The sequence below is a fragment of the Rhea pennata genome, chromosome 3 (assembly GCF_028389875.1).
Source record: "Rhea pennata isolate bPtePen1 chromosome 3, bPtePen1.pri, whole genome shotgun sequence".
NCBI classification, from domain to species: Eukaryota; Metazoa; Chordata; class Aves; order Rheiformes; family Rheidae; genus Rhea; species Rhea pennata.
In genome coordinates, this window is record NC_084665.1 from 53,999,869 (window position 1) to 54,025,485 (window position 25,617).

At 40.3% G+C, this 25,617-nt stretch overlaps 1 protein-coding gene across 1 annotated transcript in view; it reads left to right on the plus strand.

Moving 5' to 3' along the window:
• PLG (plasminogen) overlaps positions 1 to 25,617 on the plus strand; it is a 107,713-nt gene that overhangs the window by 55,642 nt on the left and 26,454 nt on the right. The window contains 6 exon segments of the mRNA XM_062573052.1: positions 615 to 780; positions 2,353 to 2,543; positions 3,535 to 3,683; positions 4,400 to 4,493; positions 14,016 to 14,161; positions 24,514 to 24,814. Coding sequence (XP_062429036.1) covers positions 615 to 780; positions 2,353 to 2,543; positions 3,535 to 3,683; positions 4,400 to 4,493; positions 14,016 to 14,161; positions 24,514 to 24,814 — 1,047 coding nt within the window.

The following is a 25,617-nucleotide window of genomic DNA, read 5'->3' on the forward strand; positions in this document are numbered from 1 at the left end:
CAAGGACATTGAAGCAGTGAGACACTTTTTTTCTCACTGTAAACATGTCAAATCTTTGTTCGGTCACTTTGTAACTCTTGTTATGCAGTTGTTCTGCTTGGCATGTTGCAAAATCTGCCAGATACGATTTTTGGAAAGTTGAGCTTTTAATGATGAGGAACTGCAGTGAAGGATATAAGTCACCACTGAATACAACATTAGCAAAATTAAAGGGTGAAAGAGGTTTATTTCTTTGACTCCCCCCCCCCCCCCGAAGGTAGGGTCTTTCAAAGCATCATAAACAAAGTCACAAATACCTCTAATCTTGGAGGAATTTTGCCTGTGAGCGATCTGGACATGTAACGCAAATATTTTCATGTATACCAAAGTGAAGCTGCAGGATGACCCTTCCAGTGAACAGCTTCTGACATATGAGGATAATCTGTGGAAGTTATCCAAATACACTTGGAAATGTTCTTCTGTTTTCCATGCTGACTGAGATGCTGCTACTGGAAGCCATCTGCATAAGTGAATCAATCCTTTTCGCCCTTTTGTGTGTTTGGTGCTTTCTTGTGCCTACTGAATACGAACCTGAAATTAAGATGCAAGGCGTTGGTTTCTGTTGTTCTCTGCAGGCACTGATGTGCCCGAACAGAGTCCGGTCCCAGAGGAGTGCTACCGAGGCAAAGGCCTGAGTTACCGTGGCACAGCTTCCTTCACTGTGTCAGGAAAGAAATGCCAAGCCTGGAACTCCATGTTCCCGCACAGACATGAAAAAACCCCAGACAAATTCCCAGACGCGTATGTTTGTTTTAGCTTTTTTGCTTTATCTGACAATGACCATTGCTGGAAATGATATTGATTGCGTTATCCTTACACTTCCATGATTTAAAATATTAGCAGTAAAAGACAAATTTTCACCATCATTTTTTTTCAAGATGTGAAAATATTTTCTGTTAGTCTAATTTAAAAAAATAAAATGCCTTTCCATCATTTAAATTCTGAGCAAAATGTAACTGTGTCATTTTACATGTAGGAACCTGTGCTTCTGGTAACTGACAGCAGGGGATTTGTGTCCCGATTCTGGGCATCTGCTGAAATACGCATTTTATTTAAGCTTTTTTACTTGTTTTATCTGGGGTGAACATAACATTCATGTTGCAAAACATAGTTATATTACGATTATTATTACAAAGTTAAATGTTCTTTGTGGTTTGAATTGGACACCCAGAATTACACAAATTTAGTTTTCTCACTTATTTTGTTTACTTGCTTTTTTAGACTAACAAATTGGACCAATGATGACTTCCAGAGCTAATCATACTTACTAATGTCCCAGTAGTTAATAAGGGTAGGAAAGCAACAATTGCTAGGAAATCCATCATTGCTTGGTTGGTTACAAGTATGAGCAGGAAGGTTGATACCTTTCTATTTTTTCCCCTTTCTTTATGATTTCACCCTAAATAAATTTGGTTGGAAATGTTCACTTACATTTTTGCATCAAAAATATTGATGTATTGAAACTCAAACATATTCAGAGAGGGTGTTGTTTTTCACAAATAATTTTAAAAATTGGAAGCAAGTTATGAAAGCATGCAAGCAGCATGTTCTGGCATATTTGGAAAAAAGCATTTCATTTTTCTTCATTCTGTAACTCTGCAATGATGCAGGATTGGGGAATACTGCAACTTTGCCAACTATTAGAGAAAGGAATTCCACTCCCTCCTGCCCCACAAAAATAGCCATGGCAGTGCTTCCACTGCATTCAGTGGAAGTATATTTGCAGAAAAAATGGTTCATGTGCATCATTATTTATTTGCCATTCTTCAGAATGTGAGAAGGAAGCCTTTAGCATTTAAAAATAATTATTTTGTTAAGGCATAATTGCCCACTAACAGTATGAATGTTGCTGTATATTTATTGCTAAGTAATTTGCACATTCACATACTTGTATATGCTTATTTATATGTGCTTAGAAATAAAATTATTGTGATATTGCCTGCTCTAGATGACCCTGCTTGAGCAGGAAGTTAGACCAGGTGATCTCTAGAGGCCTTTTCCAACCCCAGCTATTCTGTGATATTAGTCACTTATTCAGGCACTCAGCACATTGATATATTGCATCCAGAATTTATGCTGATAGTCAGATTATGTTTCCTTGGGTTTAAATACATTCACCTCTCTGAAGTGCATGTGAACTAAACTCTTCATTCATATCACAGCCATAAATTTGCATGATGGTAAAAAGATATCAGGTAATATGCAAAAAAAAAAATGTATTTTTACATCATACATATCCACATTTTTTTGGCAAGATATTCCTATGACCACCTTTAGTGCTATGCAATGTGAATATTGTGCTTCTTTTCGCAGGGATTTGAGGGAGAACTATTGTAGAAACCCAGATGCTGATAAACGTCCATGGTGTTTCACCACTGACCCTGACGTGTCATGGGAGTACTGCAATTTAATGAGGTGTGAAGATCAGACACAAGAGCGTGCACCAGACTACCTTCCTGCAATGATGGCACAAGGCTTTGGCCCGACTACACCCACCGCATCTGGTAAAGCTGGCTATAAGTGTCACTTCCTGTTGCACCTGTGGGTAAAGCAAATCATCTATCAAAATTACTCTTGAGTACTGCTATAACATAAGAGACAGTCACATCCCTTCTCCAGGTTTCAGAACCATGCCTTTGAATTTTGCAGCACATGTTCTGTAGTCAGTTTGTATCCTGGGTCCTGTATCATTTTACAGCACATTCTGGTGGATACGTTTTTCATTTAGGGAAACAAGAGGAACATAGACAAAATTTCTAAAGCTTTTGTAGCCATGCACCATTGAAATATGATGGCAGTGAGTGTCAGTATTGTGAGAATTTTGCTGGCGCTGTGCTTTATGTTTTTAGGGTGTTGCCCTTAGCTTGAGTGGAGTAGTTTGGTTCATACACAAATGTGTTTTGCCCAAGTTTTGCACCAAGAAACACTAGTTTATGCTCTACCCTACTTTATTGCTCTCTTAATTGAAAAACCCTTGTTAGTCAAAGCACTGTGACTATCTGACATAGTGGAGTATCCCAGTGGATATTTGCTTTGCAAGGGAATATGTTAGGGCTGGGTTAAAAATTCATTCCCTAATGGTGCAGTGTACTCTCACTCACACGAGGCAGATGGAAGTACCTGAAGCCACATCCTTGGAAACAACTGCCCTCTCAGCTTAATGGGCTGCTAACTCTAAATATAGAGTTGCTTGCTGACACTAATTCAGTAAGGATCTTGGAGTCTTTTCCAATATTTGTGATATATTACAGAGGCATTTGACCGGGAGTCCCATGATTTTTTTTTTCCAGCTCAGTTGCTCTGTACATCCAATAACACATCCATTTTGACAAACAAAGAAATCACATCCTGGGGTACCTTTTCTTCTTCCTTTCTGCTATAGTAACTTGCAGATTATTTAAGTCCTAGAGTTACTTATTCCAACTTATTTCTACTTACTACCATGACAGATGAATTCAGCAGCTAACATCACTTCATTTTCCTCTTTCTCCACAGATTGTATTAACGGTAATGGTAAAGATTATCGTGGCACAATAGCAAAAACTGGAAAGGGCAGGACTTGCCAAGAATGGAGCTCTCAGACACCTCATAGCCACAACTATTTCACTCCCGTGACTCATCCAAGAGCAGGCCTGGATAAAAATGTAAACAGCTGTTCATGCCGTTGCTCTCACTGAGCATTTTTTCTTTCCTCCTTGACCTCTCAGCAAACTTTTCATGCTGAGTCTTTATAGACCAGTTTCAGTATAGCTGGAGGTCATCACATCACAGACTTACAATGGTTGTGGAGAGGGAAAGATGCATTGCACATAGCACCTAGGATGCTGGTATTTTAAGCACTGAGGTTTACCATGGCATCAATGCTTACAGACAAGCAGTGCAAAAGAGACCCTAGAGTGCTTATCTGGTTTCTGCAAACATCAGAGCTTCTGCTGTTTGTCACAAAATGAGCAGGGTTCTGGCAGATTCTCAGAGCTGACCTGGTTTGCTCTCACTGACTTTAGTGGAAGAATGATTAGGCCAACACTAACTGCTTACTAAAGCAAACCCCACACTATGTCAAACTCTACTTCTCATGAGGCCTTAAAAAGCACTAGAGCTAGGCTGACTCTTAGTGGCTGAAGAAGATACGAATTTATTACATTTCTCTAATTTCATCTAGTGGTTTTGAGATGGAGGAAACAAAGAATTTTGTGGTTAGCGGAAGTAGAAAGCATTTAACAGAAAGGCAGTGGAAAAGTAGTTGGGGAAAATATTTCATAGCTTTAGATTAACATTTTTTAAAAACATACTACAGTAGAATTCTTTATTCTGTGTAATATTTGGAGTCTTCATTCTCTGTTTTTTGTAATTATTCCAGTATTGCAGGAATCCTGATGGAGATGTAAATGGTCTTTGGTGCTTCACAACAGACCCAGAAAAAAAATGGGAGTACTGTGAAGTCCCACGCTGCTGTAATTATCCTTAAAACATTTCTGTCCTCACTTTCTACAGTCCGCTTTGATAGTTACAAGAGGTATTCAATCCAACCAACAAAAGTTAGTAGCTTTAGATTTGAATTTAGGTTTGCATGGAAGTTTGTCACAGCCAGGTGCCTGTAATAGCCAGTGAAAGTTTAGTTAACCCAGGACTAGGAATCATCTATATGATTTTGTAGATAACAATTCATGTGTCCTTTATCAATAGTGAAGCTAAGCACTCAGAGCTGCTAGGTGAAGTCAAAATATTCAGTAAAGCTGCACAGAGGTGCTCATTCCCTGAAGCCTTCAAGCACAGGAGAGGATTTACTTGATGTTCATGCTAGTCTTCCCGTTCACTTTGTGGCAGAACTAGCACTTCTAGAACCTGCTCACATATGTTTTCTGTTATTGGAGAACACCAGCGACATCATGATTATCCTTTTCATCTTATGTTGAAATAATTTTTATTCTGATCTGGATATTAAGTAATCTGTCCCTAGGCATTTTGCCTTTCCGTTATGGTGGGGAGTGGATTTGGTCCTGGATATTTTATATAGGTTTCCTTAATTTCTTCCTTCTATTTTGGGATATTATTTGGCATACCGTGCATGTGTAGTTCTCATGTAAAAATTCAACAGTAAAAGAATTTTTGGCTTCCCAGGCAATGAGTCAATAAGAAGTGTAATGTACTGGGAGTGCTGCTTGGCGTATTTGCCAATCATGTCATTGGATTTGCTCTTCCCTGCCTTGTCTGAATGTTGGCAAATATTTTTTGATATATTTGGCAGTGAGATGAAAAGTCTATTTTTCATCTTATATATTAACTGTACTACAATAACATATGGAATCCAGGTTCCTGCTCTGTTTGACAGTGTAGCAGTATAAAACCGCAGAGGTCTCTCTCCCAGTAGTGTAAAATCTTCATGTTGGCCACCTAATGTGTTCCTCTAAACAGCAATTATGACCATATGTATTAAGACTGCCAGCCAGACCTAAGACCTACACAGACAAAAAAAATAAAGAGTAGCATACAAAAACACATACCACAGCTGTAAAAAGCTCTTCTCCCTGGAGTTGCTGTGATTAATCTTTACTTCTGAGATCTGATTTCTTTTCAAAGCGGCCTTTGAATATTAGATTTTTAATTTCAAGTGTACAGGATCTTTAAAAGTCTCTTGCCTTTTGTCTTTGATTTCTTTATTAATCGTCTCTTACTGGAACTAACAAATTTCATGTTCATAGCAACATATGCAGCTCTGGAAAGAGTTACTTGGGTCCTTTCTCAGAACCCAAGCTCCATCTATTTAAAAAAATTCGGAGGAATTTGGACTAACAAGAAAGCAAAGTGAGCAATATGAAGACAAAAATGTAATATTTTGTGTCGAGGAGATAGTGACTCAATTTTATTTACAACAATTTACAGACCGGTTTAAATTCAATCAAGGTGCAGCCTGTAATTTGAGGAATTTAGAGAGTTATTACATATAATTGATCTGGGCAAGAAACTCCTATACTTCCTTTCATTCTCTTTTCCCTTCAGTTTTCCACTCAGATGTTCTTTTTTTTCTGGCTCATCGTAGTTTTACTTCTATTAGCTGGTCACAGGCATCCAAATACTAGAAATAGCTGACAATTTTTGCCAATGTCTGTTCATGTCAAAAGTGATATATTAACTCCAGCTTAAAGTGCTTATGGTAATAATGATAGAATGGAGTTCAAAGGGTGCTTGTTGTTTCTTTACCCTTAGTTTGTGTTAACCTGCTTAAAGAACAAAAGCCTAAAGAGGACATAGGCTTATTCCTTTCTCTTTTCATCTCATTACCTTGTGAAAGGCATTACAGAACTGCTTTCCGATATATTGTGGCTTTCTTTTCTCCTGTAGCTTCTTCTCACTCTGACTGTGGAAAATTCCCGATGAGAAGAGCCTGTGAGCCATATGGCATGTGCTATGCAGCTCCAGGGTCTTGGCCTTGGCACATCAGTCTGAGGACAAGGTATTGATATTCCAGACCGCATCACCATCTGTGAGCAGCAGGGTTTCATAAAGAACAGATGTTAGAAAGAGACTTGGACAAAGCAGTACATGTGCTTCTGGAGACTTGCCTTGGTGTCTATATAAAATACCCTAAAATGTATTTTTTTAGCATAATGTCAACAGATAGTGACTATTGAGTGGTTATCCCAAAACTCTCCAGTTTCTCCTAAATCTCTAGAGGGCAGACTTGAACTGCAGACCTTGAGTATGTTTTAATACACTGAAATGGGGAAGGAATATGAGGACATGAGGATGAGGAGAGTTAACTGCAGCCTGAAGTGGGGGAGTTAAATGCAGGTATGGAGCTGCCAACCTGCAGTGTGTACAAATGGATTTTACTTATCCCTTTTTATATGATATCCAATCTGGTTCAAATGTAAACTGATCTTGATCATGTTAACATGATCTTAATCATGTTAGAGGCCATATGAAAGTCATTATCTCTCAACAGAAAAACACCATTATGCACTGTGTTTTCACAGCCATGTGAGAATGACTGAACAGAGGATGCAGAACTGCTAACAGAAAGGTTTATGAATTTTTTGTAGAGTTTTTGACAGTCACCATAATAAATATTATCCCCTCAAAAGGTAAAAGTCTATAACAAGGCATAAGTGACATACTTATTTAGAGAACTGGTATAAGCCAGCACCCCCAAAATCAGCTGGATGTAGCCTTTTGCTAGTTGTTCAGGGAAAATCCGTTACACCATAAATGAAATTATTAGGAAATATCATTATTTTTATTATATTCCCAGAAGCAATAGTGCTCTGTTGAACTGGAACATTGTTGCAAAACTTCTGTCTGAGTATTAAACTTCTTTTCGTATGTCTCATGTTCTGGAGCAAATAAAGTTTGTCCCTTGAAAATCTGTATTTGATTTCTCATACCATTAATAAAATACACTATATGAATGATAAAGATTTGAATAAGGGGCATAGTGATAGCTTGCCAGTATTTCTTACTGTGCACAGCAGAGGTGATGGAGAATTGACTATGTAGTCCTAAATTAATCTGATTACTGTCTTCTCTATTCTAGTACTGATGTGCACTATTGTGTGGGCACTCTGATACATCCACTGTGGGTTCTTACTGCAGCTCAGTGCTTGCAACAGTGAGTATATGTTAGAATAAGTAGCAGGTGTTTCCTATAGCTGGGTGAAAAGATCAACAGAGAAGCAAGATGTACTTCATAAGGCATTTCCTCTGCTGTTCCTGGAGGACAGTTGCTTGGCCTATCCAACATCTGCAAAGTTCTTCCATGTTAAAACATGCAAGGAGCAGCTCTAACATCTGAAGTGAGCAACTTTGTCTTGGGAAATCACTTAATAAATTAAAGGCATGTAACGATGGTTGATGAGACTGAAAAAGAAAATAATGTCTCTTGCTAAATTCTAGTGACAGACCAGAAGAGTCTCTATAAGAGCAAAGATATCCCGTAGTTTAGTTGCCTTACTACACAGTTAATGACATTAAAAACATAGTAGCACTGGCATGTTGTTTTTGCAATCCAATATCCAGTGTCACAGTTTTCTTTTCTTTGTATTGCTTTTAAAAGTTTTGGTTTAACTGCTTCACCTCCTTGCTCTTCCTGGTCATTTTATTGGTAATCTAAGGAGAAATGAACTTTCTCCTTTGAGGCTGGCTAGAGCAAAAATTGTGTCAATTGTGTCTTACATCAAGAAATTTGCACCTGCTTATTATACACTCCCAACCTACTTCTTTTCTGTCTTGCTTGCTAGCAAGTAGATCCATGTCCTACTGCTCCTGCCTTTGTCAAACTGCAGCACAATCACCATGGAGACAACTTCTCTCATCTACCCTCTCCCTTTCTGAAAAGCAGTTGTGCTGGTGCTAATTATACTTGGAAAAGTAGCAGCTGACTCACTGGGCTTTAGGAGCTGTGAAGACTGTAAGAAGGTGCCTCATTATTTGCAGCCCATGGGATTTTCCATAGTCATTAAAATCAAACTGTTAAAAAAAATTCCCCCTCCTCCCCAAGATTAAGGTGGATATTTATTGTCAAAAGCAGCATCTTGGCCCATCTTGTGAAATACAGTTCTCCATGGATATCACCAAATGTTGTAAGTGTGAAATTCCTGATTATACATATGGATATATAACCTTGCCGCTGTCATTTCTTACAGGTCATCAGATCCTTCTTCCTATAGGGTCTTTCTGGGGCTACAGAACCTGAAGGCAGCAGAGCCATCTTTGCAAATCCGTAGTGTTCAGAAATTATTCAGGGAACCCAGTGGAGCAGACATTGCCTTGCTGAAGATGAGCAGGTACAATTTCAACCCAGATTCTCCCCTTTAATGTTTTTATTGTGAAGGCGTGAATTAGCTTTGTCTGGATTTGGCTCTGAGAGCTGGTTGTGAGTGGTGTAGACAAATGTGAGTCCCTTTGAGTATTAGATTAGTCATCTATTTAAGGGCAAACTGAGCTCCCCTGCTTCTGAGTGACCTCACTGGCAGAACCCATGTGAGCAACTTACCCAGCTCAGGAAAGTCAAGGACCAGTTAGGATGGGAGGGATTGCAGTGGAGGATTCCCACTCACTGGTCACTAAGCAGCAGCTCCATTGAAGCAGGGAGGGAGGAAGCAAACCAAAATGGGATTGTGGCTGGAGCATCTGTGCTCGGGAGCTCTTACTGCTCAGCCCTGAGTGTCCTGAGCCATGACTGCAGTACTGGCCAGGAGGGACCACAACTTCTGCGTGGAGCAAGTGGAAAGGTCTGGTTTCCTGGCAGTACTCATGACCATGCCACATGCTTGTTTTAGACTTAGCCCACATCTCAGTAAAACCAAGTCCTGCTTGTGATGCAGTGAAAATTCCTGTGCATGTTTGTAATTGCCTAAAGCCCTCCTCTGTGTCGTGCTTAGACATCGAAGCAGTCTACTCTGAAAACTAAGCGGTTATTTCAATCATATTTGTTCCCTTTGGAATGCTCCTACAACTTTTCTGCTCTCTCATGGGTTTCTCTATTGCTCTTATACTCACCACACATGGATTAAAGAACATGAAAAGATCATGTCTGACCTGAGAGGACATTTCCCTCTCACCATACTATTTTCAGCTTTAAAAAGCAACTTGAAAAAATTTTACTTAAATTTCAGCCCAGATTCTCTAGTGCTTGATTAATCAAGATATTGTACAAGAACAATTCCCTCTGAGTTCAGATGAGTAGAAGAGCCCTATGGTCCATCTGTATTACTGTTGCTTCGGCATGTAACTGCTGCATCCGATCTCTCTTACATTAGTTGCTCTATGCACTTTTACTCTGCAGATACATGCATGCTCCAGCAGCACTGGAGTCAGTTTTGCATCAGCAGCACTCACCATTTGAACACATTCTACCCATATGAACATGTTACATGCCATAAGTAGCAGATGTGGACATCATACCCCTCAGTTTCTGGCTTAGATAAACTTTACTTGTTTTCAGCTGCATAAAGTTCCCCTTTATAATTGTCTTCAATTTTTTTTCCCAACTTTTCAACGCCTGTTCTTGCAACAGATCACTGAGAAAATAGGATGTGAGAAGGATGGTTGCTACTCATATGCCTGCCTTTTGTGGCAATAAACAAGACATGTCAGGGAATGGATATGGGTCTGTGAAGATCTTGACTAAAATCATCCCAAAGGAGGACCACTAGCTTCAGTAGAGGAAAAACTGTAGTCCCAGGTGAATTATGTGCCATGCTCCTGAGCATCTCTCTGCTCTGTGGGACTTTATACTTCTACTTTAGTGTCCTATCATCCATATTCTGGTATTCAGGTCTTATTCCTTGCTCTTCTGTCCACCTGCCTACACAAACATCAGAGGCCTCTGAGGAGTTGCCAGTTACCACTCTATGTTAGTTTGAAGCTCCTCAAAGTCCTATTTTCTGTGTGCCAATAGGCTTTCTGAGAGGTCATGTCTTAAGATAGGCCCAAAAAATTCTTGGTGTAGAATGGATGGAAATAAAATTAACTTCTTAAAATTGGGAAAGCAGAAACTACAAAGGCCAGCTACTCCAGTTCAAAAATGTTTTCTTGGCTTCATCACACTAGGCAAGGCAGAAAACAGAGATGCTGTGAGGACCATACTAGTGATGTAATACTCCAAAACTAGTGATACTAGCACCTGAGGTGCTAAATACAACCTTGAAAGGAAAGGCACTAAAGGAATAGCACTGAAAACACATCAGTCTGAGCTTTTGAATAATCTCACTTTAGCCTCCTATTGCCCATATATTTTCAGGAGTTCTTTCCGTAGAAGTGTGCTTTATTGAGAGGTGAGTAAACTAGTTTTGGAAGCTACAGAACTGATTTCCATCCACAAAGCGATAAGGGGTTATGTAGTATTAATTTCCTGGAACCATGTGAGAGTCGAGATTGGAAATCCCCATCTTGGACTTTGGAGAGCTGGAGAATAGAGTTCAAAATAATGATGATGGCACTGGGGCTACTGTACCTTCAACACAGGAGCTGGTTAGCATTTCCTAACCTTCTGGACTCTTGCACTGATGTTTCTTTGCATTGCAGAGGCCTTCATTTCATGAGTCAGGAGCAGTTCCATCTGGTCTCTCATTCTCCTGAATCTTCATAGAACTCCTGGCCTTGGCATGGCCTAGTTAAAGAGGAATCTGCTAGTTCTCTTTAATTGGACATTGGTTATAATGGAGGTCCCACCAGCTAGCATGTCACGTACTTTGAAAATCATTCTGGGCCTGAAAAGAAATGTACAAAGGCTCATTCTACCTTGCCCAACATGTGGAGTTCATTCAGTCCTTTTGCTGTCTTTCACAGTCAGGACTAACCTTCATAGGACTGATCCTTGACATATCTTATTCGACATTTTGTTCAAACAAATGTTCACTGAACTGAAACCACTTGCACTCAGCTGACTTTTAGCATAATGTATCTTAAAAAAAAAGACATTTAATCTTTTCATATCTACTGCCGAAAGCCAGTAAAAGATCAGCTAGGCCAAAGCAAAAATTGTTTCGCTGGATGATTCACCGTATAAAATTCAGTCATGAAGTTGCTAGGGTGGAGACCCTGCTCCAAGGGAACACATGAGCATAAGCAATGCCTTTGACCTCTCTACACAACATTTTCATCCTCTGCAGAACTGCTTCCCAGGACCCCATTCACTCAGCATCTATTCCTACACCACTGCTGACACCTCTAGGCATGGTACTGCAATAGGAAACAGTTGTACTTTTGCCTTTATTCTTTTGAGGACTCTAGGGTGCTTGACTTAGTTATATACAGTGTGAAATCATTCACAATGTAATTGTATAGACATGTAACCAGAGGAGAGAGGAATTTTCAGCAGCTTTAGTTGTGTCGGTTTATTTACTCATTCATCCATATTTCCCTGCTCCTGTGAAGTCCCTGTAAATGTCAATGACATCTGAGACAGGGAAGACTAGAGAGAAGTCAGGTTCCCACTGCCTACAAGGGGTGCTAGCATTGGGCTTGGCCTTGTGCATATTCCTACAAGTGCTGCTTGGGTAACAAGAGGTCAACTCTCTAGCACTAGGCTGCAAATACACTCACACTGTGACTGCCCACAAACACATCTCAGAGACTTGCTATTGCTGGTAAGTAACCTCTTTTTCACTAAATGACCAAGAACCAACTTAGAAATATTTATATGGTTTTAAGGTACAATCTTCTCCTCCTCTCTCCCCAACCTCCTCCTTTCTTTAAAAAGTCTAGTGAGTATAAGGAATAAACAAGCCGATGATTATTTTGTAAGGATCTTTTTATTTTTCTCTGCTTGTTTTCCAGTCCTGTAATACTTACTGACCATGTGAAACCAGTTTGTTTGCCTGAAACAAGTCTGGTGGTGGAAAGAAACACAGTATGTTTTCTAACTGCCTGGGGAAAAACAAGAGGTAAAATGTACTCAGTGTAGTTGAAAGCTTAGGAGAGTTCTCAAATCTTGTCCCATAATATAAATACTCAATGAAATTGAAAAAAAATATTTAAGATTTAAGTAAGTCAAATGTCATCAGGCAACATTATTCTTTCTATTTATTTCACTTAGAGTTTTATTTTTCTTCCTCATCAGTCATATAAACTGAATTCATTAAACAAGTAAAAAGAAAGAGGAGTATGAAACTTAAGACTTTTATCATCTTTTATTTCTATTTTAGTCTTTCCTCAGCTAAGATATACACAGTATACACTGTACTTGTATAAATAAGGGCAATATTCAAATAATGACCTTCTGACCTTCAGATAGTCAAATTTTAAACTCAGAAGTGAAGTTTGTACCTGGCTACCTGTAGTCTAAACCTCACTGTCTTCAGAGACTTCTGTAGAGACCTGCATTCTTGCCACAGAGACAGGGTATATGGGCAAGCCTCATTTCCAAGGCCTTGCATTTGAAACAAGACCATGTCCCTGAAAACATGGTACCTTTGAGTCAGCCTTTGCTCGCATCTAGCTACCTTTGTGGCACCGGCAAAGTGAGCACAAGCTGAAGACTTTTAATGTCACTAAAGCCCTTATCTGAATTTTGTTCACAGTCTAGCCTTAAAAACTGATCTAAGTGGTTTCCTGCTGCCTGGTTCTCTCTCCACCAGTGCTTGGGTTGGCAGATACCCCAGCCCTTTTTGACCTGTCCTTGTCATAGCAGGAGACTGCTTCTTATCCCTGCAGGTTCCAGCAGGAATGCTGGTGCCTGGCATCATTTAGTTTCTGCTCCCGCACATGTGCATTTGCACCCATTGAAGCAAACACGAGGGTTGTTCTTCCCATTCCATTTGCAGGACAGCACCTTATGAAGACCCCAGTTTTAGAAGCAAGCCAATAGACCCTTCTTTGTATGTGCATCCCATAACTAAAACAACAAAAAAAAATCTGAATAGAATGTGCCCTTGTCTCTGAGTCTCACAGTAATTTTTCTCTCATTCTTGTGTCATTTAGCTACAAAATTGATGCTACTCAAATAATACTTAAGAGTAGTAGTCATTATAACATTAGTGCAACTCATGAGGATTATGAAGAACCACTTTTCTTCATAGTAAACAGTGTTTACTGACTTTCCACTCATCTTTTCTCTTCCTTACTTGCTTTTTTTTTTTCTATGTAGGCTGCCTCAAGGTGGCAGAGGCTTCCTATCTTCTAGTCAATCATTGTCAGAATACAGTACAGACTAGATTTCTTCTGGAATTGCATTAGGGTAGAAAGTCAATAGAACATTTCCAGGTCTAAGGGGGGAAGAGATCGGTCCTGAATACTAAGCATCTGCTTTTCATTTATTTTGTAACACTTTGTAAAGGAGAATAATCATTGCTCTCTCTGCTCTAGAGTGGAAACAATCCAAGTTTAGACAAGTTAAAAGATTTAACCAAGTAGTTAAGGACCTCAAAGTCTATAGCAGAGTTGGGGACAGATCTCAGTCTTTTCATTTCTCAGACTTCATTGTGTCACAGTGGATACCATTTATAACTGTTTTGTTTTCTTGGTTGTTTGCAAAGGTTCTGATGGAGACAATAGATTAAAGGACATTGAGTTCCCTGTGCTTGAAAATAGAGTATGCAATCGCCCCGAATTTCTGAATGGAAGTGTCAAAAATCATGAATTTTGTGGTGGACTTACTTTTGGAAGCTTAGATTACTGTGAGGTAAGGACAATCTAGTTTTGAGCACAAACGAATCAAAAGATAATTTGTACTGTCAAAGCTCAGAAATAGCTTCAGCAAATCAAGGCTTCCACATGAAGTATACATATGTAGAGTCATACATAACATCTTCTCTTCATTCACATGGTCAATTAGAACAGCAGGTAAATTGTGTAGGACATTTTCTCTTTTTGTTTATAACTACATGCTGACATATTCCACTCATAGTAGCCCAGTGTTGTGAATATCACATCCCACCTGAAATAAAGCCTATCGTATACTACCTGTACTTTCCTTTGCTCCTCGAGAAAGAGGGGAAACTACTGAAATGTTTACAGTGCCCATAGTTATATAGTTGTACCACTTTATCTTATCGTTATTTTGCTAATGCTTCAAGTGTTTCTAGTTTTCCAGTTTTCACAAACACATGAATATATTTTAAAATGTTGTTTTATTTTCTTAATGGCAGGGATCATATTGGAAACTTCTCAATAAAAAGCTGGTAATTACTCAGAGGCAGAAAGCAAACGCTGGTCTGTGTGAGCAGATATTCAGGACTGCTAGTGCAAATGATATTTTTGAGAGCATAGACAATGCATTGATAGGTGTACAAATCACTGGACAGATGCATTTGCACCCTGCCACATCTGGATTTTAAGAAATACCATTTTAACAGTTATATTCATTTTGTTCAGTATCAAGTAGGTCAGAGGATGTGGAAAATTAAGAAACTTCCTTCTGATGTGTGCTTGGCCTCGCAGTCATCTGATGGTATTCCCACATCAGTGACTCGTACTTGAGTCTCTCTTCAGATCAGAATGGCCTGTATGCTTGGAGATAGCTTTTTTCCCAACTCTACCATCTGCTCTAATAAAAAATTCTCCCTTTCTCTACAGCTCTTGCTTCAGCTATATTTTGAGGCCTTCAGAATTGAGACCACAACATTATTCCTGCTAATATTTTGCTGTTTGCATGTCCAGTGCCATCACCAGAGCAGTCACTTTCTCCTCTCTTCTATTCCCTAGGCTGATGCTGGAGGACCTCTGGTTTGCCAAGATAAAGACAAATTTGTCCAATATGGAGTCACTTCTTGGGGACTAGACTGTACTCAGCCATCGAAGCCTACTGTTTTTGTCCAGATTTCTAGTTTTGTTTCATGGATCAAGAATGTAATGGTTGCCCACTGAATCTGGATGCAAGCTGGCTTTTCTGGGAAAACAGTCTGTGTCAGAGAAATAGCATTCCAAGTATGGTTTTAACATTGAGATAATTCATAAGAATCTTAAATAAATATCATTACTGGCAGAGAATGAGCAGTTATTGTGAAGCAACAGCCAAGCTGACCAATTATTAATGTCGTTAATGTGTCTGTGTTCTGCATGGGTAAGTAAGTCAACCATGCTGTGGCAACAGTGGCAGATGTCAGGTTCCTACTACAACTCTCTCTTTTGAGACGTGCTCCAACTCATGGAAGTGACTTCCTTTTCTGTTTGAACAGCCCCCTTTCTCCTGTGTGTATGCAAGCAATTGACCCTTCTGTATATATAAAGTCTTCCTACAAACCTGCGCAAGAAACTTTCCTCCAAATCAGGCATGTGCCTGTTCCCCTCATTGGCATCTGCCCTCTTTCTGCCACTGCTCCTGGAGAAGGGAAGTAACAGTCAGAGCAAGCTTCTGCTGTGGCACAGGAGAGGCCAGGCAAGACTGTGACCTGCAGAGCTGGACAAAAGCATGGTGGGCTTGCTCCTCCTTGGGGCTAATTCCCCTAGTGTTACCACCCAAGCTAAGCTTTGTGCTGAGCTGCATGGGTAGGAAAAAGAGGTTAGAGTTTTGTACGAGAAAAACAGCCATCAACTCCAATGGGCAAAGCAGTGAGCCTGTTGGGCTCTGGTACAGTTAACATATTTCTGAGATATTTATACTAAAATCCTGTTGTACTGTCTGGCACCATCAGTTCACCCCTGACATTGAATCTGGGAAGTAAAATAAACTGCCTTTCTCAGTTTGTTGCCAGAAGAAGCAAGGATGCCTCAGAGCGATAGAAAGCAGGACAAGGGAAGCCGGGTGCTGGGATGCCAGACCTTACCCAGTCAGGCTTGGCAACTTGCACTTCTGTGCGCTGAGGCAGGGTGGTGGAGAAAAAAAAATGGCATCCCTGTGTTGGTCAAGCTTCACAGAGCCATGGAAATGGGCCCAACATGTTCACAGAGCTATGGATGAGGACTGCTACTGTCACTGTCAAGAACATCTGGGTTAGAGAAAGGCTATTCAAACCCTACCACAGTGACCAAAGGAAATTGCTGAGTGAGACATGTTCCAGTGGCATCAGAAATCAACAGAAACCCACCTGTTCCATTGACTTTCAGTCAGTCACTGGAGTGAGCTCCAGCATTTTCAATTGCTATTCTGATTTTCTGTGTATTGCTTAAAAACTTACCGCTTAAAAAAAAATACTAATCTGATAACATTAAAGTGTATACTTCATAATGAATCTGTAATCTGAACAAAGATTTCTATATTTTCTAGTTGCATGCCTGTTTTAAAGTGTATTATAGATCCATATCTAGTATTTAAGTACTTCATTCAAACACTTTATTAACACCATCATTATCATTATTATTACAAGAACTCTATAGAGATCAGGCTTTACCAACCAATTTATGGATTAAAAAAAAAAAGAGTTAAAAAAGTATTTAAAGACTCCCTACCCATTCCTTGACCTGCTCTATCTTTATGGTTTCTATAGATGTCCCACTCAGCAGTTTCCTTTGGTCATCGTGGTACTATTTGAATAGCCTTTCTCTACCCTAGTCTTTGCTGACAGTATCTTCTTCCAGGATTCCTTCAAGATCCTGAAAAATGTCTCGATCTCTGAGCTCCTGTTCTTCTTCCATCCAGTCTTCCCTTGGCTATATACTCCCTCCATGGCCATAGGAAGACATCACCTTTTTAAAGGACATGGCCCTTAGTATGCAGTTTCTAAAACTATCACAGATCTCTGTTGTCTGACCAAGAGAAGTTAGAGATGGTGGTGGCTCTCTTCCATACTTCCCTGTGTGATGGTCAGCTGAACGTGTTACAGGCCTTTACAAGGGAACATGTTTCAGGCTGAGACCACTTCTGCAGCTTGTCATTCGCCTCTGCTGAGAGATATCTATCATTACTACACCACTGTTGTGAGACAGTTGGACAATGACTTGAAATGGTGCACCCAGAAACAGTTCCTTTTTCTCTGTCACCACTATAATTCAACAGGCAGTCTCTGCTTGCAAGAGGCAGAATATTCACTGCTTCCCTCCCTAGTTCTCTCAAAATGCATTTAGCAAACTTGTATACTGTTACAGTTGGTTTAGTACAATGCTTCCTTGAGCATATGAAAGGCTCAAGGAAACTGCTGCTTTTGTACTATTCCTTCAAAAACATAAATTCTTTGCAATAATTGACTGGGTGTGGAAATTGGTCTTACCTGTGTCTCTTGGTGCTTGTAAGCCATTTCTCAGCGCCTATAGGCATTACCTGATGGGAAGTTCAGGTATTTGATATCATCTTTTGCTGATATATGTTGAACTGTTCCAGCTGTTGTTCTGCCTCCCTGAGCAATGACTTTGCCTGCAAAGATTTTGTATGTTTTTTCTGCCATTCATAGATCACAGTATCACAGATGGATGCAGCTGCACATCCCACAGGGTACCAAGATCCTGTGCATTTGTCACGGAAATATTGCTGCTTTTTCATGCAGAATAAAGGTTATTGTTCTTAACTTCGAGGTTTAAAAAAGGCCATTCTCCCATGATGTTCTTGTCAGAGAACAGTATTGACCTAAGACTGTTTGGTTAGATTTGGGGTGATTGTTGATGTAGCTCTCCCTTAACACTCTAACAAATATAACAATTTTCATGTGACATTTGGAAGTCGTGTTTCAGAAATCCATGCAATCCATTACAACTAGCAATACAGCCTATTGCTACAGGGATTCTTTAGGAGCTAAAGACTCTTCAGCCTTCACTTTACAGTATCCTCTGGATCTTCTTTGACTTGGTTCTGCAGGTATTTGAATTCACTCCTGGTGTCTTTCTTTTTGGATAACATTACTGTAGGTGTCTGAGAGCACACTCTGTTTTTTTTTGGGGGGGGGGAGAGGGTCTTTTATGAGAATACAGTCTGGAAATCCTGCATTATATTCTCCAGCTGAGAAAACAACTGTAGTTTTAGCTGTTTCCGGACAGCATGGGAGTTCTTGACTTGTTATCGGCCATCTGTCCTGGTTTTGGCACATAGTGGTATGCTACTTTCAAGGGAGCTTCTTGCGTTTTCCACTGTTCTGGCATGACTAAGTAATAAATCTATTTTTATATTTACTGTGCAGCTTGTTAGTGCCATCACTTGCTAGGATGGTCTGTCAATATACTATCACATAAGGTAGGGTTTGGACCCTGAATTTGATAATAACATCAGCACTTTGTCATCAGTTGGCACCCTCCATCCTCAACACATCAGTCATACCATCCTTTCTGTTTCATCAGAGCTTCCTGGAGGCTCCTTCAGCGCCCTCTAGCTTCCTACTCTGTCTCAAAGCTGCAAATACACTGCTGGACATTTTTGTTTACCTTAAGCTTGTAGACAATTGCAGCTCTTCTAATCTTTTTGACTGCTGACAGTGTGTTTGCCTTGGGAAATTACTCTATACAAGATGTTGTAAGATTCAGGACAGTTTGTAACTCAGGAAGACATTGCAGACTTTGAGAACAAATTCTGAAAAGAAGTTACAAAAATACTTTCAGTTGCTACTAGCACATACTGGTTAACTTTTCACCCTGCTTTCATTCTCTTCCAGCTCTTTGTTTGTGCTGGATCTTATATTTCTTCACTTTCTTTGGTAAAAATAGAATATGATATGCTACAATCTTTTGCACACGTCATATATATGTACATGTGGCATATATAAATTGCATATCCTTCAGAAATTTACTTTGTACCAAAACAGAACTGGAGCAAATGACAAAGCTCACCAGACAAAGTAAAGTTTCCTCATCTTAGTTTAGGCATTTCCAAGACTCAGGAAAAAAAATTATCTTTTCCAATGCTATGTCTGACAAATGCAAGCTGTGGAATTAAACAGCAAGTTTTTTTTTTTTTTTTTTTTTTCCACTTTTTAGGAATATAAAAATGATTAACAGACTTAAACAAAATTTATTAAATTTGAACCATCATAAATAGATTTATAAACTGCTTGCAAATGCAGAAGGTGTTACTGCTAGCTTTGGAAAAATATTTATTCTTCCTCTTTTGCAGTTTCCCTGAACTCCACCAAAAAAAATCTGTTGGGAAGTTGAACTGAAATAAAAGCAGGAAAATTTGCTTGTGAAATTGTATTCAAGCAATCTGCAGGGGCTTTCAACATGAAACTAAAGAGGGTTGGATGAGGTATTGACTGAAATGAGCTACAAGATGTGTTACCAAATTTTTCATGATTTTGGTAATACTGACATTGAATTCAGAGGCTTTGTTCCAGTATTCACAGTCAGAGATGGATTTTAGCCGGAAACCCTGGATAGCAGCACTCTGTGTTGCTAAGATGGAGGCTAAAGTTTTCCTTCTGTCTTTTCCCTGAAGGAATCTCAGAGGACAATTAAGCTGCAGAGGTACTGACTGCCCTTGCTCAACAGATAGCAGTGCTTATGGAAATATTCGCTCTGGGCCAAAAAAGCAGCACAGATGCACTAGCAGCATAGTACAGCTAGAGTATTAAGTCCCGTTTCTACTACCTTATTATACCTTATAGTAGTTTTTGAAATGTGGGGGAAATTCTGAAATTTCACAAATAATCTAAAAGCTTACTATAAATACCACCTTTTTCTCTATTGATTCCAATACATTTTTGAATATTATTTATGGAATATTTTTCATGTAACTCACAAAAATCACAAATGTTAGCACTCAAGGATGCCCATGCAATATCTATTTAGCAAAATACCATATCAATTTAAGGTAGCAAGTGGTGGTCAATTTGTCCAGGGGACTTAAGGAAAATGACTTCTGACTTCCACAGATGCAAAGAGTATGAAACTCAAATGGCTGACTTATTCCAGAAGGATGGTAAAACCAAGGTATTGTTAATTTTATTAAATAACAAGCACTAAATGATTAGATATTGGTATAAAATGTGATCATCGACCTTCCAGTAGGTTGGACTAGAGACCACCTGGGGTCCCCTCAAACCTGAGTGATTCTATGAAAACCACTCAGATATCACCATGGACTGAGAATGTGGGAAGTGTCAGTGCAAATATCCTAGACATAAATCACTTTCTTATACATACACACATACACACACACAAAACCACACATGCATACAGGCACATGCACATATAAAAAATCTGTTTATTTTTCTAGTTGAATTTTTAAATTAAATCTGATGAAGACAATATTCTTACCCACTGAAATATTGGTAACAATCTCTTTGACTCAAGTGGCTTGAACTTATCCCATTTAAAAGTCTTGAGTGCAATGTAACATCATTTACTTCCTTGCTGTTTTAGCATTTCATTTCAATTTGATTAAACTGGTTAGACCTTACTTCCTTTATGCAAGTTAGTGAGTCAAGAATAAGTATGGGAATAATCCTACATACAAGTGATAAGTAGAAACTACAATGACAATTTCAATGTATACATTATGCAAAAAATGGAGATGGCTTGTCCCTCACTTGTGAGACTGTCATAGAAGGAAGGAGCTATAAACACTCATCCCATTTCAGTGACATTCGTAAATAGTCGATTACAATGCCAGTTCTCCTTTGATACTGGAACCATCAGTAAACAATACTCTACCATGGGGATCACTGTATATAGCTGTGTTAAGTGAACAGAAAAACACCAAAATAACACCCCACAAACAGCAGAATTTTGCCATGGTTTTTGTAGACACTTGATCAATTCCCGGAGTGGTTAAAGGGTTACATGTGAGAGGAAGGGCTGAATGCTTGGTCAGCAGCCCTCCCTCTGCACAGCCTCCAGAGCAGCAGTCACAGCTGCCTCCTTTGATTCAGGGCAGCCCAGGCATGAACTACCTGCCTGCTAAGCACAGTTAAATGTGTTGCCATGAGCCTCTGGGCACCAATCTTTGAGGAGTCTGAGTGCAGATAGAGCCTCACTTTCTTGCAGACATTTCCCTGAAGAAAACAGAACAAAACAAAACAAGACATACAGATTGAATTTCAGGCCCTATTAGAAATGTCTTTTCAATGTCTGTTGTGCATCCCCATGTGTAAAGAGCGACTAGCACCTTTGGGTGGCAAGGTGATTACTGTATACTAAGGGAGTAACAAAAGCAAGGAAGGATGAGATTGCAGGCAGCACACAACAGATCACTGCAATGGTTTTACTGAACCATTTTCCCAAAGCGGTGCTGCCACTGGGCATTACATGCTGGGACTTGGAGAGGACTCAGATCTGCCTCTTGGGTCACTCTGCTCTATACCAGCCTTTAGACTAGGCATAGCTTCTCCAGAGTGTCTGTCTAGAAAATGAAGACTGCCTTTGCGCTCCTGCTTAGCAGTGATATGATGAAATTGCTCCCTCATTTACAAAGAGTTCCAGCAACTGACTGCTAAACACAACTGCTGCTGGACTGGGCACTCTTTCTGAGTAAATATTAAGGGCTGAGTTTATTTTTCAGCTGCTTTCCCTGCCTTAAAAGGCAGGGAAAATGACTGCATTTTCTCTTAATTCTCTCCAGTAAAGACTGCCGCCAGCTTGTCTAAGCCACTCTTCCTCTTCACTGCTCTACTAAAGGCAATTGTGGGTCTCTGTTTTCTCAAATATTTTTTCTGCAACACAGAAACAACAGTTGTTAGTTCTTTGACTCTTTCTGCCATAAAGATGACACTCAGTTTGTTCTCTGAATTTATTCTATTGGTTCCTAGCATCCAGCAACAGCCAGAAAAACTGAATGCCTTGAAGACTAAGCCTCTTTATTTCAGAAAGAACATCCTGTCTGTCTCACCTCCCTGTGACTGTCACTTTCCCTTTTGACAGATACATTGGCCACAAGTTGTGGAGATGAAATTATTCAACAGTTATTCTGCCCTCTGTGTTCCTTTACGCCGAGGGCAAGAATAGGCTTTATTTTTACCACTGCTATTTTTTTTCATTCTTTAACCACTTCCCACCTTACATACATGTTTGTGCCTTTGGAGGCCATCCTCACTATCTCTCTGGTGTCTCTGTCCCAAGTACACTTAGGCTTCATGAGTGAGGGCTATGTTAATCTCTCTTTTGTCATATATTCTAGCTGTCTTTGAAATGAATGTAAAAATACCCTCCTTGTTTCCCAACTGTCCATGGATCTACGCCACACTATGACCCTTTGGAACACTGATAAGAGCTCCTTTAGCTTGCACTCACCTCAGTATTAGCATAGCTAAGCTTCATTGCCACCTTTTGAGATCATTCCCTACGAACAGCTGAATCTTGCCTTTGGTCCTTTTTCCTCTTGGCAAATAATTGATATCTAAGTGAATATTTTGTCTTTTTCTGAGTTCAAAATTTAAGGAAATTGTATTTATCTGAATTTATTCCATAAACTGTGACCTCTATTCCAACACTGTTGACAATTTCTTTAGTAGGGGATTTTTCTCAGTTTACAGTAAACCTAATTTCAAGGGTCAACTTCTATTTAAAAAGCCTTCTACTGTTGTTTATATTTTAACCACTGTGCTAACGAAAGTATCCTGACTCTGAAATAAGATCTGATAAACTTCCACCTAAGGTAGGCCTCACAGTTGTCAAATAAAAGAGAACAAACACTACCAAATCAAAACCGGGAAAAATCAGACAGTATATGGATCTGATGAGGGAAACGGGAGGAGGAGGAAAGACACAAAAGGAAACAGGGAAATCAAAAGCACATTTTAAACACTATTGCTTGAGAGGTCACATGTTTGTCAAGAGATAGCAGTGAGGAGCGTTGGCCTGGGAAACGAATGATACTTCTCTTGTTTTGACATTTTCAGGCGGAAAACATACAGAATGTGCGTTGCTACACCAGGGCCAACTGGTGATAATGTCCCCATGTCCAGCTCTCCAGAGTTTGAGACACTAAGACAGAGGTAGATTACGCTTCTCCAAATCTGCATTACCATCCTTGAAAGCAATGGAAACTCAGCTTTTCTTTCCATTTCTCAGAAATAAATCGGGAGCAACTGCACTGAAGTAGATGGCTTTTAATCAGATTAAAGGCAATGAGATTAAGAGCAGAACGAGATCCAAATCTAAAAGAAATTATTATAGACCTAAATGAGTATATATGGACCTTTAACACGAAGAAAGACAACAGAAGATTACTTACTTACATGATATATGTAGATGTTCCTAAACCATCCTGGACAGAGCGACATGTTAACATGACTTTGACTACTCCAGGTAACGCCTTTGGTTTTTGTAAACCTGTAGAAAAAGCTAATCTGTTTAAAATTGCTCATGTTTATCAAAGAATTTTGTAAACTTAACTAAAGGTTTTTCAAAATCCTTCCTCCTTGTCCCTGAGAAATTATTTTTAATTTTTAACTAGAGAAAACTGAGCCACAGATGGGACAAATATCTTGCTCCTGAGAGCATCGATGTCACCATTAGCAAAGGCTAGGGCAGAACCAGATCTTCATGATTTTATTATACTGGTCTGAAGGGCCCTTGGAAAAAATGCCTTCAGGTAAAGTGCTCTATCTGCAGCCACACATCAGGACCAGAAGACGCAATACAGCATATTTCGGGCATGTCATTGATTCCACAGACATTTGTGACTTCCTTTTTCTCTGGCCTCTCAAACACTGCCCTGATGCATAGACAGCTGAGCAGCATAAACAACCCTCACCTCCCCGTTAATGTGAAAGTCCCAAATAAAATCCAAAGTAACTCACACATTCCTCAGGGAAGGTATTTCTGACTTGATTTCCCCATGCTGGAGTTGGCTTTGGAGAAGGTGCAGGACAGCATCAGGAGAGGCCATTCCCCATGGCCAAGCTCAGGGAATGAATGCTCTGACTTTATCTAGGCAGAAGGAGCCCATTCCTGCATTACTCCCACAGCCAAGGCTTTATCTCAAGATTTTACTCCTTCCCCCTTACAGGAGGAACTCATCTGGGAGGTTAGGCCAGACTAGCATGGCCACCAGCCATGGCTTTCTGGAGTATGCAGGGATAGTGAGTCCAAGTGGTCCCTGGCAGGGAAAATTAGGACTAAGTACAGCTCCCAATGCCCTACTGAGAAGACTCTGAAGGAGGGGAGACTTGAGCCAGGCAGCACAGAAAAACCAAATCCATGTAGATCGAATATGCAGCTTTTTTTCTTGTACTTTAGCCGCCAGAGGTGTATAATAATGTGGTAATGCAGCAAATACCTGCGAGGAAACAGGAGGGAAACAGGGCCAGCGGAGCCAGTTGTGGGGATAGTGCCATGTGGTACCAAGGAGGACAGGGCTGTGATGGGGAGGAAGGAGAGGTGGGCTGTCCACAAGCCATCATGTCCACCTCAGGGGCAGCAGGTCCCTCTGCATCTGCCACCAATGGCCTGATGGTGCATATGGCCTGCACTGTAAATGGGGCAGCTCTGCATATGCCAGTGTGCCGGGAGGGGATAGGGAAGCTAGTAGTTCAGCACAGTGAGAGATAAATGCTGTGGGGGAGTTAGGGAAAAATAGAGCATGCTTCTTTTGTTTTTTCTGTTCCTGTCTGCATGTGTGTATTCTTGCGTACTGGCCCAGGAGGTGCTAGTACCTGCTCAAAAATGACATATCTTCCCCAGCTAACCTGTAAGAGCTGACAGGAAGGAGGCACGGGGAGGGGAGATCATGCTGTGGCTGTGGACTGTAATTGCTGAGGGACAAAACGGTAACTGGGCACAGGTGTGTGTGGAGCAGGGGACACAGGAGGCAGGTAAGCGCTTTCCCAATGGGGGCTGGCTGGCTGGCTGGGTCAGGCCTGATGTAACTAAGCAGGCAGCTTTCTGCTCATACTTTCCGGGATGAAGCGGACTCCTGTTTCCATCATAGCTCTGTGAGTATACTCTAGGATACTCTAAGAGCCTTGCCCTGGGCTATGCCACCTGCTGCTCCGAGTTTGCTTTCTGGGAAGCATTCTTGAACTGCCGTGATAGCCTGGGCAGCCCAGTAAGGGAGAGGGCCAGGCTGTCTACCTCTGCTCTGGGCTTTCTGAAAACAAAATTCTGGTCCTGCAAGTAGTAGACAGAGCAAATGCTCACGCTGGACACTGCTCAGGAGTCCTGACCTCCTCTTCTCTGTCTAACAACCAGGGGACCCTTCAAAACCATTGAAAAAGCCTGGAGTGAGGGATCACTAGCCATGCTGGCCCTGATAGTATTGAAAACAGGGTTAAGATTGTTAAGATGTGGGACTAAGCCAGATCTGAAGCGTTCTCGAAAGTGTGCTTGCTAGAGAAGCTTACT